The sequence below is a fragment of the Pteropus vampyrus genome, unplaced genomic scaffold (genome assembly GCF_000151845.1).
Source record: "Pteropus vampyrus isolate Shadow unplaced genomic scaffold, Pvam_2.0 Scaffold11, whole genome shotgun sequence".
Classification (NCBI taxonomy): domain Eukaryota; kingdom Metazoa; phylum Chordata; class Mammalia; order Chiroptera; family Pteropodidae; genus Pteropus; species Pteropus vampyrus.
The window spans coordinates 3,311,617-3,335,732 of NW_011888792.1; the positions used below are offsets into that span (position 1 = coordinate 3,311,617).

General features: G+C 35.9%; 1 protein-coding gene across 1 annotated transcript in view; it reads right to left on the reverse strand.

Moving 5' to 3' along the window:
- Window positions 1-1,790: 1,790 nt before the first annotated feature.
- TMEM167A (transmembrane protein 167A) overlaps window positions 1,791-24,116 on the reverse strand; it is a 42,587-nt gene continuing 20,261 nt past the window's right edge. The window contains exon 4 of the mRNA XM_011377709.2: window positions 1,791-1,888. Within this exon, the coding sequence (XP_011376011.1) occupies window positions 1,794-1,888 (95 nt within the window). The 3' untranslated portion in view covers window positions 1,791-1,793. The remainder of the gene's footprint in view (window positions 1,889-24,116) is intronic.

Sequence of the window (24,116 nt, forward strand, 5' to 3'; positions counted from 1 at the left end):
AATTAATTGCATTTCTGAGTTGGACTAATATGGTAAAAATAGCTTCAAAATTCTGATAAGGAAAGCATTCACTCAATATTTTAGGTAATTCTTAATTTTTCATTTGAAAACACAAAGTAACTACCTCAATGAAGATGAGTTCGAGTTTAATCGAAGTGTTACATTAGTTAATAAATGACAAGCAACCACAAAACCAGCATTTCTTTTCTACCCTCACTCATAGAAATGCCATGACGAGGCCAAAACTGTGCTATCACATATTCTCTCATTTTGGAAAATCAAAATAAACCTGTAGAGTGGGCAGAGCAGGCATTCCCATCCCCTTCCCCACTCCATTTATCATGTGAGAAATTTAAGACTCAAAGAGCCTAAATTCCTCAAGCTCACACAATTGGTAAGCAGAAGAACTAGAGAGTCAGATTTGGGGGGAAAGGATTTGCCAAAAAAAACTAGTAAAGCTTTGCATTCAGATCAGCCAGAACCACCAGTTCTCCATTACCAATTTTTTTTTTCCCAAGCCCCCTGACTTGCCTTCATATGGGTCAGCCTAATTTGTTTCTACTTTATCTGTAACATGTCCTTTATATGTGATCAATTTATTCCAGTCAGATTTCTTTTTTCCACCATCCTTGCATTCAAGTGGTAGTAGCCTTACACAGTTGTTTTTTTAGATCGTCAACCAAAGGTCCTATAAATTTCCCCTCCTTTTGAAGTACACTGTGCCTGAGAGAAATCAGAAGAGGAGTTAGGGAAGGTTAATAGAGAAGGAGACAACTGAAGTAGCCACTGAAAGACGAGAAGGAATCAGTAAATAAAGAAGGGCAATCCAGGCAAAGCAGAGTCGCCCAACCTGGTGTGGCACTTTTAAGGATCTTCAGGCAGAGCAGAATTTTCCGCTGCATGCTCAGTTCTTGAAATGTCAGTTTTCACCAGCTGTGTATGACCTGTCTACTATTATAACTTGGCTTTCTTCCACTTGACTTAATTAAGGCACCAATCATCTTACACTTTGACTCTACCAATGGTTTCATCTCTAAGCATATTTGTGGAGGATTTCTGGATTCCACCATGTTAGTTCAACCATAAGTCCAACACCTTTCAATGACTCACAGCTCCGTTAAGCATTTCTCTATCAAGTCTGCCTCATCCTCCTGGGCAGGGCCTGAAAAATGGTAGAGAATCACAAGATATTATCTAGGGACAGTAAACAGTTGAATATGGCCAGAAAATATGGAGGTTTGGGAGAAAATGGCAAATACTAAAGTTGGAAAAGTAAAAACAAAAACACCAACAACAATGAAACTTTGCAAGCCTTGAGTAATAGCTGTCAGGTACCATGTTAAGTATTTTTTTTTTTTGTATTATCTAATTTAATCCTCACAAAATTCCATGAGGTAGATACTGTTACAATTCCTATTTCACGAATGAAGTGACTGAAGTTCAGAGAGGTTAAGTAATTCCCTAAAATCATACAACTGGTAAGAGACCAGCCAGATGCCCACTCCCACTCCAGAACCTACATTTTAAAGCTATACACCTCCCAAATATAGGTTGACTGGCTTGTAAACCACCATTTTATGCCTCAATATAATACTGATGAGGTAAACCATTGATGGTTTTTAAGAAAGGACATGTTTAGACTTGAATTTTAGAAAGATCATTCTTAGGGTATAGGATGGAATAAAGACAATGTAGAGTTTATGTGATCCCATTGGGAGAAGATGAAAATCTCAACTTATGTGTTGACAGTGGCAAAAGGAAGAGATGAAAGTATTGCAAAAATAACTCATCATCTATGTGGATGAGGAAGGTGAGTCCAAAGTCTCTGGTCTGGCTGGCTGGTGATGGCTGCTAACAGTATCAGCAAAGAGTGAGAACACAGGAGGAGCTGGTTTAAGAGACGAGATACTGAGTTGTATTACTGCCCACCACCAGACACCCTTCCCACTATGATTAGGCTTGTTTGTGTCCAGATTGTTCTTCTAAGTCAATTTTACAGCTGAAACTAAGGGGGGGAAAAAAGTAACCTTTTAAAAAATCTGTCAGAGTATAAAATACTTGAAGACTAAGAATCTGTGGACTGTCTTTCTGATGAGTCTAGTTTCACATTCCCTTTCTACTCCATTTTCTGGAATATTTGTAGGCATCACAAAGAGAATCCACTACAATCTTCCAAATCACCATCCAGGCCTTACAGGAAAAGAGCCCACCCAGCACGTTTTTAATTGCCTCTATATCTAACCATCCAAATATCCTTATTATCTTCTCTTTTTTTTTAAATGCCATGACTCATTCATCAGACCACCAGGTAAAAAGCCCCAGGTCAGCAAGCCAGCAGTCAGGAAGAACACAGAGGGGATAGAGAATGACTCCTAAAGTCTCTCTTTTCAAAAAGCTTTTGTAGTTTATTCTTGCTGAGCAGAAAGCAACTTTTGAGGGGTTCAATTTATTGATATCACAAGGTTGACACAGTTGAGATTCAGCCTAATATGAAAATATGAATTAGCTTCTCATGCTAAGAAAAACAAAGCTAGTGACATTTCCTCAGAGCCAAATATTTCATCACATGAATTATAAAGCCTCTGTCTTAGTTGTAGGTCATGTGTCAACAAGGATTGTTTATTTTTTTAACTATGTGTCACATGACCCAACTGCATCATCTATAATAATTTTCTTGAGTAAACCAGACAACCAGGTCCCTCTCTCAAACACCAATACCAAGGCCGACTCAAATCGGCAGCTGTATAATTTTGAATGGGTTGTTGTGATTTAAATGTCTCATTGCATTGGGAGCTAAGGGAGGTGACATAATCCAGAAGAAGCTTGGAAATGAGAGTGTTTGTGAGGGTGGCTGAGCTACATGACCTTTAAGGTCTGCCCTCTAATTCTGTCTCTGGTAGTCAATGAATGTACTTCAGGGGTGTTAGGCACTCAGGGTAAGCTTCTTGGGAGGTTTAATGAAAGGAAAAGTTAGGTTGCAAGTAGGTGGCTATGATGAAAGGTTTTCTTTACATGAACTTCCACAAAAAGTATTTTTAAGTAGCTAATTAAATTGTGGATGTTTATTATGTTCTGTATTATGAGAAAAAGAGGAAGTTCATCTTCTTGAACCAAATCCATACTACAAAAGGGGGTGCTTGAACAGATGTAACAAGCAGAGATCGAGTTGATGCTAGTGCTTTGCTTGAACTCAGCTAAGAAAAATAGCACTAAGCATTGCGTACAGTCTGTTTAACAAAGAAAAAGGAAGAGATTGTTAAAAGGACTTGGAATCTGACATACAAACTGTCCCTTCAGTATTGTGGTCAAATTTCTTATGAAAGGTGGATCTTAATTTTTATTCTAAAACTATATTCCTTAAATTGTACACTGATACAGATTTTCTGTGTGCTAAATAGTGTTATTCAGTTAACAGTCAATAATTTCTAATAAAAAATCATATAGTTATCTCAAAACATGCAGAAAAACATCAAACAAAAAAATATTTAAAGACTGTCTCTGTAAAAGCAAATAAGGTCACTCACTAGGTATAAGGGTCTAACTATATGGTATAAAGTTATATGTCATATGCCATATCCTAGACCTTACCATGAACTCTGAATTTATGTTTCAAGTAATATATAGTACTAATTTTGATTCCAAAGGATCTAGAAGTTATTCATACTTAATCACTTATGTTATATATTGAACCAATTTCTCACCCTCTGTAAGAACTGCCTCATAAGTTTTATGAGCCTGGAATTCTTCCAGTGGCTATCTCATGTGTATCCAAGTGTTCTGTGTTACTTGGATCAAGGTGCTCTATTCACAGTCTTTGAAATGCCACAAAGCTTCCAGTGATTTCTGACCATTGGAAGTTTGGACATTGGATTCCTCGTCAAATATGCTTAATGGGCACCTGTAGACATGGGGTCTGGTCCTGCTCTGTTCTTGCCCTCTTCAGAGCACCAAATTTAGGACTGCTGGCAGGGAAGTTCATCCATATCACAGCTTGGAAGTTGAATACACCCAACCAAACCTTAAGAACTGCTTCTCAAATGATGTTTTGAGAGTAAATTTGGAAATCTCAGGCCTTCATCTAGTACTCTTCCATATGAGTGCTGTTTGTTTGTTTGTTTGTTTTATTGATTGGCTCAGAATTGAAATAATTTCTCAGGTACTTTGAGGCTGTCTTTGATCAGGAAGAGAAAAGCAGGAAATGACACTACAGCCTACACTAACCTTTAAGACTGAAATGTTGTAACCAGCAGAGATAATTCAGCCACATCAACTGCCTTCTGCTTCTTCTGGCCCTTGATCAGCCTCAGTTGTTGGATCCTGGTCTTTTCCCTATTTTAGTTTTTTTTCTGTTTTCTAGCTTTTGGTTGTGTCTTGTCCTTGTCTTTCATTGCTTAAATAGAACAGTTTAAAAAACATAGATTAATGGAATGTCAGGCTGGAAGGAGCTCTCTTCAGAAACCTGTGCAGGGTATTTGCCCTGTCCTGTTCTCATACTCGTCTATCCCAATGACCTAGAGGGGAGAATGTGCTTGTCAAATTTTCAAACTCTACATAGTAAAATCGATATACACACACACACACACACACACACATATATATATACACACACACACACACATATATATATATTATATGTATTTAGTGCTTTCCTGTTTCAAAAAGTTTCTGCACATAATATCTTGTTTGATTCCAGGAATAATAGGGAAGATGATACGATGAATTTTAGTTCGGTATGAAAGACAGGTTTTCACAAATGGACCTGTCCAAAAATGAAACAGCAAGCTTCACAAAGAAGTGAGTTCCAGGAGGCAATGAAGATGTTTGGGTAGGAGATAAAATGTTAACTCTCAGAAATTTTGTAGAAAGATTCTTGACATAGATTAAATGACACTGTGATATGTGTGCGTGTGTGCTTGCGTGCGTGTGTGTGTGAGAGAGAGAGAGAGAGAAAGAGGGAGAAATTGAGAGAGAAAATGCATATTGTCTAGGGAGAGAGAACAGTTGAGAATACAGGCTGCAGTTTTCTTAAAATCTTTGTTTGGTAAGAGTATCAAACTCCCAAATATAGGTTTAATGCAGGACCTTAAGCACATGTTTTTGAGCAAGTCATCATGTTTTATGTTTTATTTCAAAAGTTTAATAAGAGTTTGAAGTAGTATACACCTAAATCATGGTCTCTGGGTTACACTAGGTGTACTTTATTCCACCTGAGACAAAATTGACCCAAAACTGAGGAGTTAATGGGAATATCTAAAGAGTTAAGTGCAAGCGAGAGCAAGATGCATGTGAAGACTGAAGATATTGCCCAGATATAGATAGAAGAATAGACGTGGGGAGAGCAGCTGGCTGTAGAAAATGTTGAGGTGGCCAAAATGAAGAGAGCAGGAATACCGAACCAGCATGGGGCAGGGCTAGAATGAGGTCACTGCCCTACAGAATTAGAAGCAGAAGAATCAAACCAAACACCAGAACTGGTTTGCATTAGTGCTTCCATAGCTGAAAGGAATGCTTCCTTCCTTACTCCAAGACCAGCTCCAGTAAAAGCTTTTAGTGAAATATTTACTTGGCTTAGTCCAACTTTACCTTAAGAAACGATCACTCCACGACTCCTTAGAAAACACTTTTTAATGATTTTGTGGTACAGGGGCAGGTAGGGCCAAGGAGGAACAGGATAAGGAAGTCGGCAATTGAACTGACCAGAGTATAGCATTGTTCACTGTGAGCTTCTGTTCTTTGAAGAACAGAAAATGATCCTTTTAAATTTCTGTTTTGATTATTTGAATCTTATAAAACTGAATGCTAACATAAAGTTAGTAGCAATACTTAGAATTATACTAATAATTCAGTTTAGTAGTTTAAGAAATATTTGTATGTAACATACCAGATTCAAACAATCTTTTAAACCTTGGAAACTAGTCAACACACACACAAGCATAACTGCATAAATTTAATCTTTTTTCTGTTTGACAATAGTCTTTCTTTTCTATTTCACTGAGGTGACTTTTTCTCATGTGGCATATAATAATAATATACTATACTATAATAATATAATACATTTAATATTTCTAATCACTTGCTGTGTTTCATATTTGATTCACAAGAAAAAAAAATCTGAGAAGTGTTATTCAGCTGCCTTGGGTACATTTTCTATCCCACACCTAGACTGACATTGACAGGAATGCCTTGGTAATATTATGCTAGGCTAAAGACTCCAGATGCTCTTCAAATTTTTACCATGTATAGATATGTCACTTGAAAAATGTTAAGATAGTATATGGTACTCAACTTGATTATAAATTCCTAATAATACTTTATAAAATATTAAGCACCTGGTACTCAAATTTTTTAAAAAAATCATTCTCCAATGAAAAGAACCAGGTCTCCTTGGAAAAACAGCTAATTCTAAGACGAGGGCAGGAAATATACAAGATGATTCTGGAGCATCCCATAGTGCCAGAAAGTAAGGAAGTTCTCAAAAACAAAATAAAGCAAAACAACAAAACGAAAAGATCCCCAAAAGACCTTAATGACAGGGGCAAGTCAAAGAGATATGGGAGTTAACTGATATACTCCCAGTGGATCAGCCAAAGCTGAAATGATATGAGCAGCAAAGTAAATCAAGTGTACTGGATAATAACACAAAGTATAAAATAAATATCCATGAGTCCAAACTGATATAAAAACATGATTGGATAAAAAAAAATAATAAATTAGGTAAATAGACAAATCTTTTATGCAAAAAGAATTCCAAATCATTTATGTAGATATTTTGTTCTCAAGGAGGTGGAGCATAACTCCCTGCTCCTTTAGTTTGGACAACACATAGTGACTTCCTTCCCAAGAGTACTGTATGGAAAAGGTGAAAAAGAGTCGCTTTAGAGTATAGAACTCTGACAAACGCTACCTCAACTAAGTGATTAAGGTTAACATCACAGTCATAAGTCATATATAAATGTCATGTCATATAAAGTGTCATATGATAAGAATGACACTTTACCTCTGTGTTCTTCCTTCCCAAAATCTATAACCTCATTCTAATCATGGAAAAAAATCAAATCCCAATTGAGAGCTATTCTACAAAATGCCTGACCAGTATTCCTTCAAATTGTCAAGATATTTAAAGACAAGGAAAATCTGAGAAACTTACAGCCAAGAGGTGTCTAAGGAGATTTAAAGACTCAATGTAATGTGGTATACTGGAATAGAAAAAGGACATTAGGAAAAAACTCAGGAAATAAAAACTCAGTTTTATTTGAATAAAACACAGACTTTACTTAATGGCAATGCATTGACATTCATTTACTAATTTTGACAAAAGAAACCATACTAAGATGATATTAATATTTGGGGAAACTGGGTATGAGATGTATGAGAGCCCTCTGTATTATCTTCATAATTTTTCTATAAATGTAATTGTTCTAAAATAAAACTTTATTAAATAATGTGATCCTGTCAGTAAATATAAATTCAGTTATTTGCCATTCAGAGTTGTAAGATCAGGTGTATTTGAGACAAGCTCAGTGCCCAGTAATCACGAAATATTGATGGAGAAATCATATGATTCAACGCATCCAAGGAGCACTCTGCAAATAATGCTAATAATGCTTTTTAAAGACATTTGGTAAAAAAAAAAAAAAAAAAAAGCTGCTCATGGTTTGGAGATACATCAATTCCTTCTGGTTCCTCAGGTATTACTACATGTTCTGGTAAAAAGCAATGGATTAAATCTGCCCTGTCCAATATCCTACCTTGTAGCCACATGTAACTACTGAGTCCTTGAAATGTGGCTGAACCAAATTGAGATGTGCCATCAGTACAAAACACACACTGCATTTTGAAGATTTTGATGCCAACAAAAAGAATGCAAAATATTTCATTGGTAATTTGTTATACTGCTTACATGTTGAAATGTTGTTTTAGATATAATGGGGTGAGCTAAATATATTATTAAAATTTATTACTTTTTAAAAAAAACTTACTCTAATATGGCCAATAGAAAATTTTAAACTACATATGTGGCTCACATTAGATTTCTATTGGACAGTGTTGATTTAAATGGATCCTAGGAACCTGGAAGAGTGAATGGATCTTCCAAAGGCAAACAGGATCCCAAAGAGTGTCAAACTTACTTCTGGGCTTCTACCACAAGTAGCTAGAAATGTATTATTAAGATAATTTCTCCGAAAAGACCTTTCCATTATGAAAAATCACCTACAGAGATAAGAGGCTTCCTTGATTTTTATCCCATATTTTCTTGAAGATTACATGTAAAAAAAGAATGTTAGTAACACACTTTTTGAAGAATTTGTCAGTGAGAATGCTAAAATGTATAATGAAATATTTGCCACTACGTGGGACAGTTGTAATACCAACTTTTTTATGGGTTGAGGTGAGGTGAAGATATAGCTTCTTTCAAATGCCATTTGGAACAACATTCTAAAAGCATGAAAATATATGTCTGCTAAATGTAAATTTCCTCTTGAAAGATGAATAGAGAGCAGGTTTCAGCTGGTATGTGGAGAAAATGTGTGTACTTTTTTATTTTGAATGAAATTTTGGTTGTTAAATTATACTTCCTTGACATTATACTTCTCAAGCACATTTTCTTGAGAAGAAAGAGAAATAAAAGCCACACAAAATGTTTTAGTGTTACATAGCAACACAGGTAGATCTGATTATAAAATTTCTAAATTTTACTAAAGTTTGTTACTATAGGCAATAGAAATTAATTGTCAATAATTATCGTTTCTTGGTGCTCTGAGTGGATGTTAGAAGGAAATTATCCCCCAAAACATAAAGCCCTATTTTTTCATGTAAAAGCCTTGGGGAAAAGAGTTCAGCATGGAGTTTTTGCCCCACTCTGATGGATAAAGCATGAGATGTGGAAAGGAGACAATACAAAAATAAAATTTATTTATAATTTACAATTTGACTATTCATGCAACATCATTTACATTGGCACTGCAGGAGATTCATCCTCAAACTGCAAGCAATAACCAGGACTAGCGGTCTATGTATCTACATATGCAAGAAAGAAATGAGAAAATGGAGACACAGAAAGCCCAGTTCTTTGCAGCCATAGTCATGCAGGGGGTCCTGGACTGGTGTTCTGTTATCCCAAGTTCTTTCTGGGAACTTGCCCTGCCTCTTTTACAAATATCATCCTCAGCAGACACACCTAACTAGTGCACTGGAAAACTACAGAACACCTAATGTCAGGTTTAAAAAAACTTGTTGGTGAATCACAGTTTGACTGAGCCTGATTCTTTCCTTTAAGCAGAAGGAAGAAGAGCTGACTCACATTTTCAGTGTATTCTCTCACTGAGCACATTCTTCTTCAGCATTACGAAAGCTCTGTCTGAGTGAGGTGTCTTTGCCTCAGAGGTTCAATTGGATCAACACGTATACCTACACAAAACCCACTTTAGCCTCAAAGAGAGAGTCTACACATATTCTTTTGCACATAAGAACAGGAAACGTATCCACTGCATTTCAGTATCCATCCAGGACAGATGTGCTTGCCTATCCACCCTGGGCAGAAGCTGGCCCAGTTTGCCCCCTTTATTCCAGCTCTGAAACCCAAATCCTGTGTAAAGGGCCAGAGGAGAGGCTCCTTACTATGTTCAGCCAGCCCTGCTGTGCACGGCTGGAGAAGCACATTGGCAATAATTTAGCACTCAGCAGCTGCAAGAGCAGAGGTCCCTGCCAAGTGCCAGTCTTTGATTCTCCTCTCTACTAGGCAGTAGCTAGTTCATTCCCTGGGCACCCAGCCAAATTTCAGAGAGAACAAGACTGGTGATGGCTGGGACAGCACAGACACACAGCCTCCTTAACAAGCTACTACTATGAACTAGTCTGCACCATGAACAGTGTTGAAGAATTGAGCCATTAGCAACTAGGAGGATACAGGGAATAATTCATCTGAAGAATTGTAGAGCCAATGATAAAGTAGAAATTTATAAATAAACATTATAATAAGCAGAATATGATTTAGAGCACTTGCATATAGGATCCTAAAGACGTGGACTGGGGCTCAATTGGTTTTCTAATTAAAAAATAAATAAACAATTCACCATTTCCTGTCAGATCCCAGGGTGAGTCCCTGGAGCCAAAGGGGCATCAATCATTGAAACATAAGATAATCAATGGACTGGAGTGTGTGTGGGAGGCAGGGTTTATGAAACATTGGCTACCTCGGCTGTGTGTGAAAGGTAAAATCTCATTCATATCTTCCCCAGTTTTTCACCCTTGTTCTCATCTAGATTATATCTGCGATTTCAGCATCAGATCCTGCTCCCTGTGGCGTTATTGCAGCCCTCTGTTTTCATTGGAAATGGCAGCTCTTATTTCAACAACTTGGCTTCTGTTTGCTGCAATCTCGGTGTGTTTTTGTTGTCGGCACCTAAAAGGTTAAAATTCATTTTAAATAACAGCATCATGGATGCAATCCTTCTCACTTGCCTCAGGAAGAGTTTGGTAATTTGCGTTTAACATCACAGAACCTATCTGGGTTTGAGAGCAAATTTGATTACAAATAGACTTTTTTTTGAGGATACAAGAAAAAATTAAATTGTTGTTTAATAGACATTGAGCTAATACAGCATGCTTCAGAAAAGTTTTTGAAAACCAATGATAGGTTAATACTGTAATTTAAAATAAATGGCACTATTGCAGTCACCATGCTTTTAAAATCTTTATGTATATTTTTTTAAGAAAAAAAGAACCTTAAAGCATCATGTGGTCTTAATCTCTTAGAAGTCTCAAGGGATGCTTGAGCCTATAAACAAAGAGTCCCTCACTTGAAGTATTTGAAAGCCAACATTTGCCGTGAACAGGGAACATCAGTTAATCACATATTAAGGATGATTCCTTTGTTCGTTGTGTGAAAGTGGTTTCTAGCAGACATTTTTATATTCCTATACACAACATTTATCTTCTCAAAGCCAAACTAATTCAAACAGCCAGTGCGACCTCTAAACATATTCCCTTTTCTGTCTCTTGGAAAACAATTTAAGGAGTATCACTATATTAGTGGGATTCCCCAGCCCTCCCTTTTTTAGTCCTCAAAAGGTTTTTCTTTCATCTTTTTCTTTCTCTCCAGCTACAAAACGTGCTCATTACGGGCCTATCTGTCAGCTATAAAAGGGAGGAGACTCCTTCCATGTCAGCAGGTATGAATCTCAATAGCTGCTTTCATCTCTGGAGAGTTCACTTTGCTCTAGTTAATAAAATCCAACACTTCAGTTATCAGAGTCATTAGGAGGAAGCGGGATTGGAAGAAGGAAAGCTTTCATTTATTTTGGTGTCATACATAATTATACCATTTATTTCCCCAATGGGCTCTACGCTTTTCCACTGTTTTCAGAAAGGAAAAGAAAAAAAAGTCCCTCAAGTGGAAAATGAAGACTAAGCAGCAGCAAAATAAAAAACACTCTTTCAGAAATCAAAGTAATTCTAGTACCAGGCAATTAGAACAAGTAAGTGCCAGGATGCCATTCATCCCTAAATAAACTAAATCTCTCTGAATATCATTGTCACTTTGTTTATTGTCTTTTTCCTTCAACTAAAGTGAAGTTATTTGAAGAGCCAAGTTTGCCCTCGGGTACAGTACAAAAAAGATTTAACTTTGATAACTTTAAAGGGCTTCAAATCTCTGTGGACTGCAAGCATGACCAATAAAGGTTGTGAAATGCATCTTCTGAAGCTACAATCATAAATCTAGTATTAAATCAGCACATGATAAATAAGTTCCATTAATCAATTAATTATTTCTAATCAACTATCCCTTGTTTAAGAAACTAAAAAATATAAAAAGTTACAATTAATTGAAAATGCACAATGTCCTGAAAATGATCAGTGTTAGGTCTCTGGAAAAGTGGATTTCAATAGCTCTCCGTTTAAGTTCTCTAGAGTTCAGTGGAAGAGCTATGAGATAAGCTATCAGCTGATCCTATTATCTAAGAATTTTGAATTAGAAGAAACCTCCAAATCCATATAGTTTGGAAGTTTTTAATCTGTAGTTTATTATTTATAGGTAGGTTCATATTTCATAAGAACTTTTTATCAACTTTCCTAGAGATTTATGAACCAAGAAAATGTAAAAGTTATTAATCTTGTCCATACTCCAACTTTGCAAGAACTCAATGTATAATAAGGTTGTATTTTTTCTAATATTCTAAATTAATCCAATCAATCGATGATTGTTCTGCATACAGTCAGCTAAAGTTGTGTGCCATTCTCCACATATATTTGTTGGTTCAGTGTATTTAATGTACAGAATCAGAAACTTTGCAACACAAAGCAAAATTTTCTCTAACTTGCCCTTGATTTGTTAGGTCAGCTACTTTATTCTAGCCATATAGATTAACTTGACAATTTTCATCCTTCAGAAATCAGTGCTGATTCTTATTAAATCTCTATTCTACATGTAAAATATAATAAAAAATAAAATTTGTACATTATCAATGCATTTTTAAGGTGCGTAGAACTATAAGTTCTAGTCTTTATGGACTGAAACCGGAAATGTGAATTTCATTGAGCAGTGAACTGGAAACCTGTAAAGATTATGGATGACATGTGCGCCATATGGAAAACATTGTTTGAAATGCAAATTGTACCTTTCAAGTGTCTATCACATCTCAACATGGTTTTGTTTTTCTAACATAGAAAGGTCAGATCACTGGTATTAGGTGTCTTTAGCCTAGTTTTGATATCCTGCTGTACCAAGAATCATTTTTGTTTTTTCTACTTAACTTTTCCTGATGTTAGTTTCGCCTCATCTCTCCCCTACCTTCCTCATCCCATATATTTTTCCCTTCCTGCTCAGCCTCCCCAATCAGAAAAAAAGAAATAAAATGTGTTATGTTCTGTAAAAGTAGAACAAAGTAAACTATCTTGACAATTATGTAGAAAATGCCAAAAGCATAAGGAATTACAATCTAAATAGTAAAGCAAAAGTCAAAGACTTCAGTCATTGAAAATGTTAGAGAGAGAAAATCTTACTTTTTAAATTTATGTAAAATGGACAAAAACAAAGAAATAGATTTTAGTAGGTGGCCACAAATGGTGGTAGTTTCCTCTAGAATTATTCAAGAAAGGCTACATGTCTGGTTTAGTTGAAACTAGTCTCTCTGTCAAGAAGAGAATGGAGTTATAAGTACTTCTTATTTTATATAAAAGTATATCATTGATTTCAAAACCGATGGTATTCATGTGTCACTTTCTTTTTTCAAGACCATTTTCATTATTCTAAATGACAAAATTAAGAAGCATATGACATGAAGAGGTCTGACCCTGGTATCTAACCATCTAGATCTCAACCTGGAGTCATCACTTACTAATACTATGACTAGTTACATAATCTCGTGAATGTGACTAGTCACATAATCTCGTTCTATATCAGAGTTGGCAAACTTTTTTATAAAGCACCAGACAGCAAATATTTTAAAAGCAGCCCCTGACAATATGTAGATAAATGAGTGTGGCTATCTTTCAGTCAAAGTTTGTTTATGGACCCTGATATTTGAATTTCATATAATTTCCATGTCAAAAAATATTCATATACATATATATGTATATACAAATATACATATATACAACTTAAAGATATAGAAACCATTCTTAGCTTGTGGATCATATAGAAATAGACTGTAGACTAGTTTTGGCCTGTGGGCCATAGCTTTTCAATCCCAGTTCTGCGAGGACACAAGTGCTTTTCATCCTCACAGTCTGAGGCATAGTCAGTCATCTACCGTGCTCTCTGGTTAAACCTGAGCCTAGTAGTTTACTTACTTCCAATAGTAATCTCCCCAGCAAATTGACTGAATTACTGGTGAGCCGGCTTGCTTACTATTGTCAATCCTAAAAAAGTACTGTTTCTGTTATTCCAGCTATTAGCTATAGCTCCAGCCTCACTTAGAGCAAATACTTTGGCATATGTAGAGGAATCATTGTCTCGCTAGCATTGTTGTCGCCCTTCTTCTGGCAAGTGTACACTGATTTTCCTTTGGGAACCTTTTTTCCTTCACTGATAGTGGCCCTGTAATTTGGGTAGTTTAGGCCAGTCAGAGCGTCTGATTTCCCCTTGTCATGGTCATTGGTTTAGGAATGAGAGCAAGACCTCGCTCAGGCCAATGAAATGTGAAGGGATTTTTGCTGAAGAGTTATCTACTTTTCATCAGGAGCTGAGGAAGAAAACCTTTCTTTTGCTGTGGACTGTATGGTAAGGGGACAAATTCTGGAATTTTCTGTAGCTATTAATGCTATGATGAAAGAAATAAGAGTGAGGCAAAAAACAAAAAAACTATAGAGGGGAGAGCTGAGAAAATTATGAACAACCGGAGTCCTATTCAGTTGTAGATTATACTTCTGGACCAAACCACAGCCGAATCTGTTGGATTATTCAGGACTATTCAGTTATTTGAGTCAATATATTCCCTTTTATTGATAGAAAAGATTAAGAGTGATGTTTCCTCTTATCTGAACCTGAAATCATCCTAGCAAATGGAGTTAATATATTCTGGAATAAGCTCAGTGGAAAAGAAGAGACAGATCAAGATGCTTAGATTCTTGTTTCAGATTGACCAAGTATTAACTACATCTCTGAAACACTCTGGATCCTCAGGTCAAATGAAACCCCTTTTTCAAATGAAGTCTTATGAAGAATCCAAAGAATTCCTACCCAAAAAGAAGCCCAAAGTGCTGACCGTTTTCTCCCTTCTGTGGTTAGAGGAACCTGTAAGGCTTATCTATAGCTTTCAGGATCATGGTTTGATGGTAACCAGAAGTGGTAATCTGGAGTCTGGAATTAGACTCAAGAAAACAGGTTTGGTGTTCAATGGACGAGTTCCAACACAAACACTGTTGCCTTTACTCTATGTGACCATGGATAAATTACTAAACCTCTCTAACATTCATTTTTCTCATCTACAAATAAACCAACAAACAAAACAAAACAACAAAACAAAACAAACAAAACAAAACAACAAAACAAAACAAACAAAACAAACCAAAACAAAAAACAGCACCTATCTCGTTGGATGCTTTCCATGGATGAAGAAATAGTGCATTGAAAGTCCCCACCACAGTGCCTGGCACTGTGAGTGCTCAAATGTTAACTGTGATTAAGGTTCTTTACAAAATTCTTTGATTTAAGCAATCATCAAAAACCTTCATAATTTTTCTTCCCTCTTTTTTTTTCTCTTATGGGACATACTTCAATTAGGCATTACACCCAGGAGTAAGGGATAAAAACACAAGTAATTAAACCATTGCTATGATCTTAATTACCACAAATTTAATGAATGTGGTGTGGCAGAATAAAATGGTTTCTGCCAGTCTGTTATACCAAAAGGCTGTTGGGGGAAGTGGACGGATTGTCAAGGCAAGCTGGCAGGAATTATAAGCATCCTTTGATTCCCTTTCACATGTTGTTTCTCATTATAGAAAGATGACCTATGACTTATTTAGAAACATCTGGATGCTTTGAGGGATCTTCCAGGAACTCTCTCTTTATTAAAGAACTTGAATATATACTAAGCGCTTGAGAAATAAGAAACATAATTACAATTAGAGTCATAAGCAGAGTAGATGCCATGTAAGTCATGTCTTGTGGAGATTTCCAATGTTTAAAAGCATCACTTAGCTGTCGTTTGACTTTATCAAGTTGTCCCTATCCTGGTTAGGAGATGGGAAACATTCAGTCTGCCACCTGTTCTGAAGGATGCTATTAGGAGGGGCACTTGACAATGCGTCCTTCCTGATCCTCTAGTAGGTATAAAATAATACTGAATAATTGTGAGAGTCTCAGGATAACTTGCATGTATTTGAACCTCGGTCTGCCCTCCATAAGAAATATGCTTGGTATATAGTATTTTTTGTTTTAAATAACAGAAACAAAATTCAGTTAATTTAAGCAGAAAAAAACTTAAAAAGAGAAAAAGAGTAGGAAAGTTTTTTGAGAGTTTTCATGAATACCTCATCAGAATGCTGCCATTAATGCACCTTAACCCCACTTACTCCAAGCCTCACTATCTTTCCAAGCTTTTAATTCTAGACTTCAAATTCCTGGAAGAAAGGATCTGCATTGGACAGATGTCATCCATACCTGGAAGTATCAGCCCCATATAGGGGGCTGTTTCCCAAGAAGCAGGAGAACTAAGCTAGGTTGGCACTCCAAAAGGGTCTCGTTTAGGAAACTTGTGCCAACTAAATACATCACTCAAACAAACACACATGATCTCCACAAAAGTGCCAGAGTCGAGGGCAAGGATCTAACTTCCATAGAAAGACATTTATGTCTTGTGAATTCTATCAGGCTGACTTTTTTTTTTTTGCTAAAGAAACAGTACTGAGCATACATTTACATTTTGATGGCCAGGCCACATCAGATATCCATCAAAATTGCCCAACATTATTCTTTTATGCTTTCCCATTCCTTTAGATGGAGTTCCAGTAGGTATTAAAGAAGTGACATACCTGAAAAGTGGAATTTAGGTCTTGAAGTTTTTCAATCAGTAAATTATGTTCATCAACAATCCTAAAGCTAATAAATTATGCCTCATCGACATTTATTCCTTATCGAATTGTTAACACTTTGACATACTTTTGATATCCTAAGAACTCTTAGGGAGGAAGCTGGAATAAATCATTAGGTGAAAAAGACTTCAATCATTAGCCACGACTCCTATATAATAGGCCTCTTCAACCTACCATCCATTAATCTGGTTTCAGTTCTTAATAGGATTATAGAAACAACTTTTTAATGTCCAAATCCATACAAAACTACTGCAAAATCATTTATGTAGAAATTTTCTTACTAAAATTTGTCAAATACTTCATTTTTTCAAAAGCCTCAATTATACATAATGCTATAATAAACACCAATTCTCCAATATTTTGTAAAGTGTGTAAAGTAGATGGAGATATGTTTGCCATTATTGTCATAAACCAGAGAATCAGGAAAATTTGTAAAGTCGACTTCTTTATGCCACGTAATCACAGATATATTTCATGTCATTTAAAATGGAAGAGAATTATTTCATCACTCAAAAAATAAACTCATTTACTTGGTACTAATTTTATATTCAATGCAAGGCTTTTATTTTTGGAACTTGGATCACTCACTTTGTTGTATATGTAAAACTTTCATTGACTAGCATACGCATTTTAAGTTTATTATCTTCTGCCTCTACACAAAACCTTTGGCAGGCTATTCTCTAGCATATACGTTGGAGATAACTGAGTCTGTTTCTTGTCAGTTCTAAATTTAAATGATTTACTTTTCTTGATGGTTAAAAATGCTTGAAGTCAGGGCATAAGGGGGTAAATTCAATCCATTTGTGCTTCTTCAAAGAATTAAGAATTTACATGACGGATGAAAGTTTACTCAATACTGTTCACATTCTGGATTTCCAAAGGCAAGTAAGGAGTGACCACCCTTAAATATTTTAAATTCATATGAAACATCTAGTTTGAGAAAGCAAGTATGGGAGAAAGTGGAAGGAGAACGGGAGATAGAACAGCGGATTTGGAGATGAAATGACAAAGACATTCTATATTCTCATGGGAATGAAACAAAGAAGAGAAAATCAATAAAGCAAGTTGCAGCAAGAGTCTGATAGTCTGAAAATATCAAGCACGAAGAAAAAAAGTAGAGCGTGAAATTCAAATGCACATACTTGCCATTTATTTTATCATATGTTTACCATAAAAATACAGACTTAAAAAATAAAAGGAAAGAAAAACCACTGTTATTCCTACATCCTAGAGAAAGCTATTATAAGCGTGCTGGTATGTATTTTTATAGCTCTTTTCCAGTAAATGTGTGTGTGCTCACGTGCAAATATAAAACACAGAATTTTTCACACTAAGAGATTACTTTGCAAAAATGTTTTGTAACATGATCTCATCACTTAATAGATTGTGTGCATTCCTTCATGTCAATACTTCAATATACATTTCATGGCTGCATAAATATTCCATTTTGTAGAATGAACAAATAAATGAATTCTATCAAAATTTTCTGTAAATTGACCATCTACAACTTCCATTATTAAAATAGAGGTACAGGCCCACTGCACCCCGAATGATTAAAACACTGGGGCAGCAAAAGTGTCCGTATATAGATTACTGTGTGACATTCAGGCTGCTGCATCTAGGGGTGCCTTGTTCAGTCTGAATGTTCTATAGCACCCCTACAGCCTCAGCTTACTTTTCAAGTTCCTGTGTCTGCTATTTTTATGTCTCTCTCATTTTCCAGATGCTGAACTTCTTTTGCCCAACCTGGAGAACATCTTAGTTTTGCTCAGGGTCCTGCAATGCTTAATAGAACTAAATTCAAATGCGGTACTTAAGCAGCTGATTCCTCCACCTAATAAATGAAGGTACTTCATTGAGGAGTCATGGTGGTAGGGGAGAGAATGATTTAAAATGCACTATTGCTCTATTCTATTAAAGGTTGATAAGATGTGACTGCTAAGCCTTTTAAGAGTGTAATTTCAGTTGGCAGGTAGAGGTGGACTGGGGAGATATTTCCAAGTGCCCTTGAAATAATAAAAGTAAGAAGTCAACTCTTTTGCCTACCTGTGCCTCTTATCCTAAACAAAAAACAAAAAACAAAACAAAACAAAACAACCTGTTCATGCAGACCTAAGTGCAAACCTAAGGCATCCATTTCACTTAAGTATATGTGTAATATAAATTAATTGTAGTGGATATTGATGTAATTTGTGCTTTTATTTAAAAAATATCATTTCTGAAGTAGAAACAATATAGTCCAATAATATGCTATAGGTTAAATATATTATGTTGTATTCTATAGTGGAATACTCTCTGGTTATTTGAAAATGGCATAATAGCAAAAATCTATAATTTGTGTAAAGATATTCATGATACAGCATTAAATGGGGAGGCTATGAAACAGCAAATAACATTTTATCCCATTTTGTAAAAACAAATTATACATTTTCTCTTTGAATGGATATCTTTACATGAAGAGATAATGATGATTATTTTGGACTGGTAGGATTACTGGAAACTTTTATTTTGTGTATGTATGTACTTGCATTTTCTAAATTTTCTGTAATTCATAGATTTAAATTTTGTAGTGAGAAATTTTTTTAAAAAATTGTTTTAGGGAGAAGACTAAAGGTGCCATGGAATTTTGTCTCTCATATGATTCTGAAAGGGCTCAATGCCCCATTCCTCAAGCACAGGAGGTTATTGTCACTCAGAGGTTATTATTCTCTTAGAAGGAAGACTAAAGAACGAAAAATAGAGGCATCTCTTGCTGAATGACTCAGACTCTGCTAGGGGGCAGCTACATTGGTCTATTTCCTTGGATCATAGTAAGTAAAAACATATGGAGGGCAGAGAGTTGAGGGAAATGATAAGTAAAGGCCTAGAAGTAAATTTCTATTTTTTCTCCTCTTCTTTCAAGTTGATGTAGATATTTTCCTTTGCATGATGTAGCCAATGGGTGAGTCGATATTCATAGATAAGGGCAATGATCGATCTCAGGATTAGAAAAAGAAAAGAATAACAAGCACATGCTCCCTGAGTGTTTCCTACTGAAGTAACCACTGTTAAAATCACAGAATATCTCCTGTAACTCTTCAGAAATAACCAGTGAGCTCTCATAAAACTTCTGGCAAGGTGATTTCCTGGGTACATTTCACAAAGCAGAACTTCCAACCACAGTGGGATGTCCGAGAACATGCCTGGAGAAAAATGAATTTTCACTTTCTAAGAGCTCTTTGTCTAAGGACCTGCTGAGAAATATAAGTGGGGGCCAACACAAACCTGAAGGAGATGAAGAGACTTGCTCCAAAATTCTATATCTGTCACATGGATTGTGGCTCAGTCCCACCACTTTCCTATTATATAGGCAGAACTTTATTCATTTCCTTAGGCTGCGGTTCTATTCCTCACTCCTATTTTTGCATAATGCCTTTGGCATTTATGCCACAACTGCGACTATGTATACTTCAGCGGAAAGAAGAAGTGGGAAGAAAATGTAACATGAGGTACACACACCTAAATTATGTGGAAAAGAATACTAAATAGGATGCACTTTGTGATATTTGTCCCCGAGAAAAGTAAATATAAGAATTCAGTTACTTCTGTTTAAAATCTCAACAAGTTTATTTTTTGAGAGCCAACTTCTCTAAATTTTCATGACTAATTAAAATACGATAAATTTGGATGGAGCAGAAGTCCCTGTGGAATAGAGTGTTACTATGTTTAAATAGAAAGAAAACTTCTGTAGAATTAGTAATACATGACTCAGGTTCTTTAAGTCTGTTGATCATACCAGCACTGGCTAGCTCACTAGTATCTTCCAATGACCACTAATTTTTTTTTTTTGGTAACTCCATTGGGTGTGATATTAAAAGTATCCAAGATCATCTATCATTTTGTTGGATTTCTTCACAGCCCCTCTGCTTCCTGGCTGAGTTATTTATGTAATATTATTCCACATGGGAAAGCCCAGCTGTTAAAGTTTTAGAATCAGGAATAAGAACACATTTTTATTAGATCTTTCATCTTGTCTACAATGTGTTTTTCTTGGTTTAAATAATAATAGCAGCATGCTGGCTTCTCCACCATAACTCACTCCCTGTGTCTTTGGAGGGGAGAAAGTCCTTGTTGTACTCTGGGGGTTCCCAGAATGGGGCTTATATGAAACTAAATGTGAAATCGATGTGTGGGATTATGTAATCACTCGGTGAGTATGAACTCATACAACCGGGGTGGGCACTGTAGAGGTAAAAAGTGATAGAACTAAGTTACAGATTAGTGGGAGCAAGAAAGGGATATGAGAGAAAAGAGGAATTTAGTGGATTAGAAAGTTTTGATTATAGAAGGAAAGTTGTACCATTTACAAAAATGGAAAAACTTAGAAGTAGCAAGTTTAGATAGGACGATGAAGAGCTTTGCTTAGGATCTTGCTGGAAGATCTAAGTGGAAGGGCCTTAAAGGTCATGATGACCTAGTAATGTGTCAACTTGGTTAGACTGACCTATATTTCCTAGAATTCCTTTCCCTGTGGGGTTCTGGTTAGAGTGGGCTATAGGAGAGTCTTGTGTGAAATTTGGAGGGCCAAGGTGAAGCAACAGCCATTTTGTTGGCTCATATCTGTGTTGACTACTTTGTTAGCCTGAGGCAACAGTTGGGGACTACAACTACTCTACCTTCTTTTCAGCTTTTCTGACTCCTGGACCAGATGCATGTTTAGCTCCAAGATGGACACTGGCTTCTTTCTGCAGGACATCCACAGCACTAAGAGCTGAGCCACAAGAACCGTCACGGGTTTCAATCCTTTCTGAGGCTTCTATTCTTCCCTTCTGCCTTGTGGATTTCAGGTCCAATATTCGACAAAAAGACCTTAGAGAAACTACTCTACCTGCTCCAATTGTGTAAGGTCAATTCCTTTACATGAGTCTGCTAGCCTTTTCTGTGGCTCAAAGCACTGGATGATTTGGCCCATTTTTCTATCCAACTTATACCATTCTTTGTCTCACTTAGCATATTCTTCATGCTATTAATTTCTTGACCACTTCAAGTCCCAGCTCTTTCCTATCTTTGGGTCTTTGAATATTCTGTTCCTTCTGCCTGTCCATAGGTCTTAGCCTAACCCTCAACCCCACAGACTGACTTACTCTGACCACTCGATCTAAATAATGCTGTTTTCTTCAGGGCCCCTACTAGAAGTTGGGTATGCTTATCAGATATTTTGATTAGTCAGTCTTCACTAGAATAGATTCCATGACAGCAGGAACTCTATCTGACCCTAACACTGTCTGGCGCACAACCAGTCTTAGATTTTTTTTTTAGGAATGGAAAGGGAGATATGAAGGACCCTACCTCATGGGGCAGGAATGTCAGAGGGATTAATTTTCCATTTCTTGGGAGCATAAAGATTATCCTGAATTATACTCTTATTTCTATTCTTCATGGCAGGTCAAACTAATTGCCTAGGGATTCAAGAACCATGTCAATAGTTTTCTGTGTTCCACTGCTGTGTTGACAGATTCGATTACATGTCTTTGAAAAGATGCTTGTGATGGTAATACTTAAAAATAAAAACAACTGTTACTGAAATTGCCAGAGTATAAAGGCAATTTTACATGACAGGTTTAGAACTATGTCATTGTTATTTAGGCTTTGATTCATTTAGAGCTGAGAACAGTGACACATTAGATCTGAATACGGTTTACTCACAAAACTAAATTTTTATAAAAATCATCCACCTTTATTACCCTGTACTTTGTTCTACAGTTCTCTTCATACTGTAAACTCCTTAAACATATTTTATAAGTCAAAGTACTCATTTTCCAAGACTTAATAGGTTCCATTTATGAATACATAACATTAGGTAAAAAACCAAGCAAAAAAATATTTTTATTAAATAAAATAAAAAGGAAAGTACTATTTTGTTTTTTAGGAGCTCTAATGAAATATTGAGAGTATTCTATTTTCATACCTTTTAATTTACAAGATGAAGTCGTTGGTGTTACTAGGAGCCTGCAGATCACTTTTAACACTTTAATACTGCAAACATTCCTCCTTTGATGCCAGCCTTTTCTGAAATCCTTCATGCTTTAAACGTTTCCTTCTTTTTAAAGTTTAATATCTGCATATTATTTTTCCATCATTTGGCCCATAGTACTTGATCAAAAATGTTGAAGCGGCTTATAAATTACACATTTTGACAATTCGGGTAGTTGCTAGGCTACTTCCCTTGCCAACGCAAGGTCAAACACTAGTGAAAGTAGATTTTGCTTTCCTACTGTTAAATTCAATGGTCTCAAGCAAAGCCATTTTTAACACTTTTGACCTGAGTTAGAAATCAGAAATTCATTTCTGATTTTCTTTATAAAGTTTCATATCAACTTGTAGTTTTAATGGGGTAGTGAGGGGGTTTACAATATACATTGAAAGAAACAATTAAGTTACTGTTTTCCTATTCATATCTGAAATATTTGAGTTCAAAACTCAACTATAGTCATTGTAATCCATTTGGTTAAGTAAATTCTAACAGGTCCAACAAAGGTTTGCGTGTTAATTCAGTGCTGGGACCATGCTACTCAAGCAAGGCATGTAGTACATGCAAGCCTTTACGTATTTTTCAATAAAAGGTATAAATAGGCCAAATAATGACTGATGGACACTGCTCTCAGATTTTGGACAGAAAATGATAGCAACTTGCCAGAACGTTTGGGCATCTGAAGGCTTTCAGTTGAGAACAAGGTTAAAAATAATTGTCAACAATTAATAACTGCCACTTTGATTCAGAATCAGATTTTAACCATTTCTGGGGCAGTTCAGAAATGAACTATCAGAAGCAAGTCACTTAGGCGCTCGAAGGCTCATAGAAATAGCAAACAGACTGAACAGCTTTAAATTGCAAAACAATCAACAACCTATAACTCCCCCAAACTAATCTTGACCAGCTTTTAATTATGTAGGTAAACAGAAACATTTCTCTTTCCAGTTTACTCAAAAGATGGCCATTTCAATTTTTTTTTTCACTCATATGACAATAAAAACTAGGAGGCTCTTGAGAATTCATTTTTATTTTTATTACACACTATGGACATGTGGACTACCAGAGTAGGATGATCCTTTGTACTCTTAAAACCACAGGCAAAAAAAAAAAAAAAAAAAATCACAGGAAATATACCCCCCTTTTTTTCTGCTATTGGAGTGGCATTTCAGATTATTTTGGGATTAATTTAGGGCAAAGTAAAAGACACCATGGAAGGTAGTACATAAATGACATAATTAAAAAGTTATTTTTGGAGGCTAGTGTTAACTTGCTGATTGAGAATAACAAGGCTGTGCAGTATTCGCAATTTTCACAATGCTATTATATATTTTAAGTCCTCACTTAATATTGTTCTGTGACTTTTAAGTACAATGAAACCAATTTTACCACAGGTTAATTGAAATAAACGAGTTAAGTTCATCAACATTATAATGCAATGCTACTCGAGGACTTGCTGTACTTGGCTACTTATATTCTGAACAAGTATTAAGTATTGTAACTGGATACCAAAGAAAGGGAAGAGCAGTCCCTAAGAATCTTCTATTTGTGTTTGTTTCCTATGATCCAG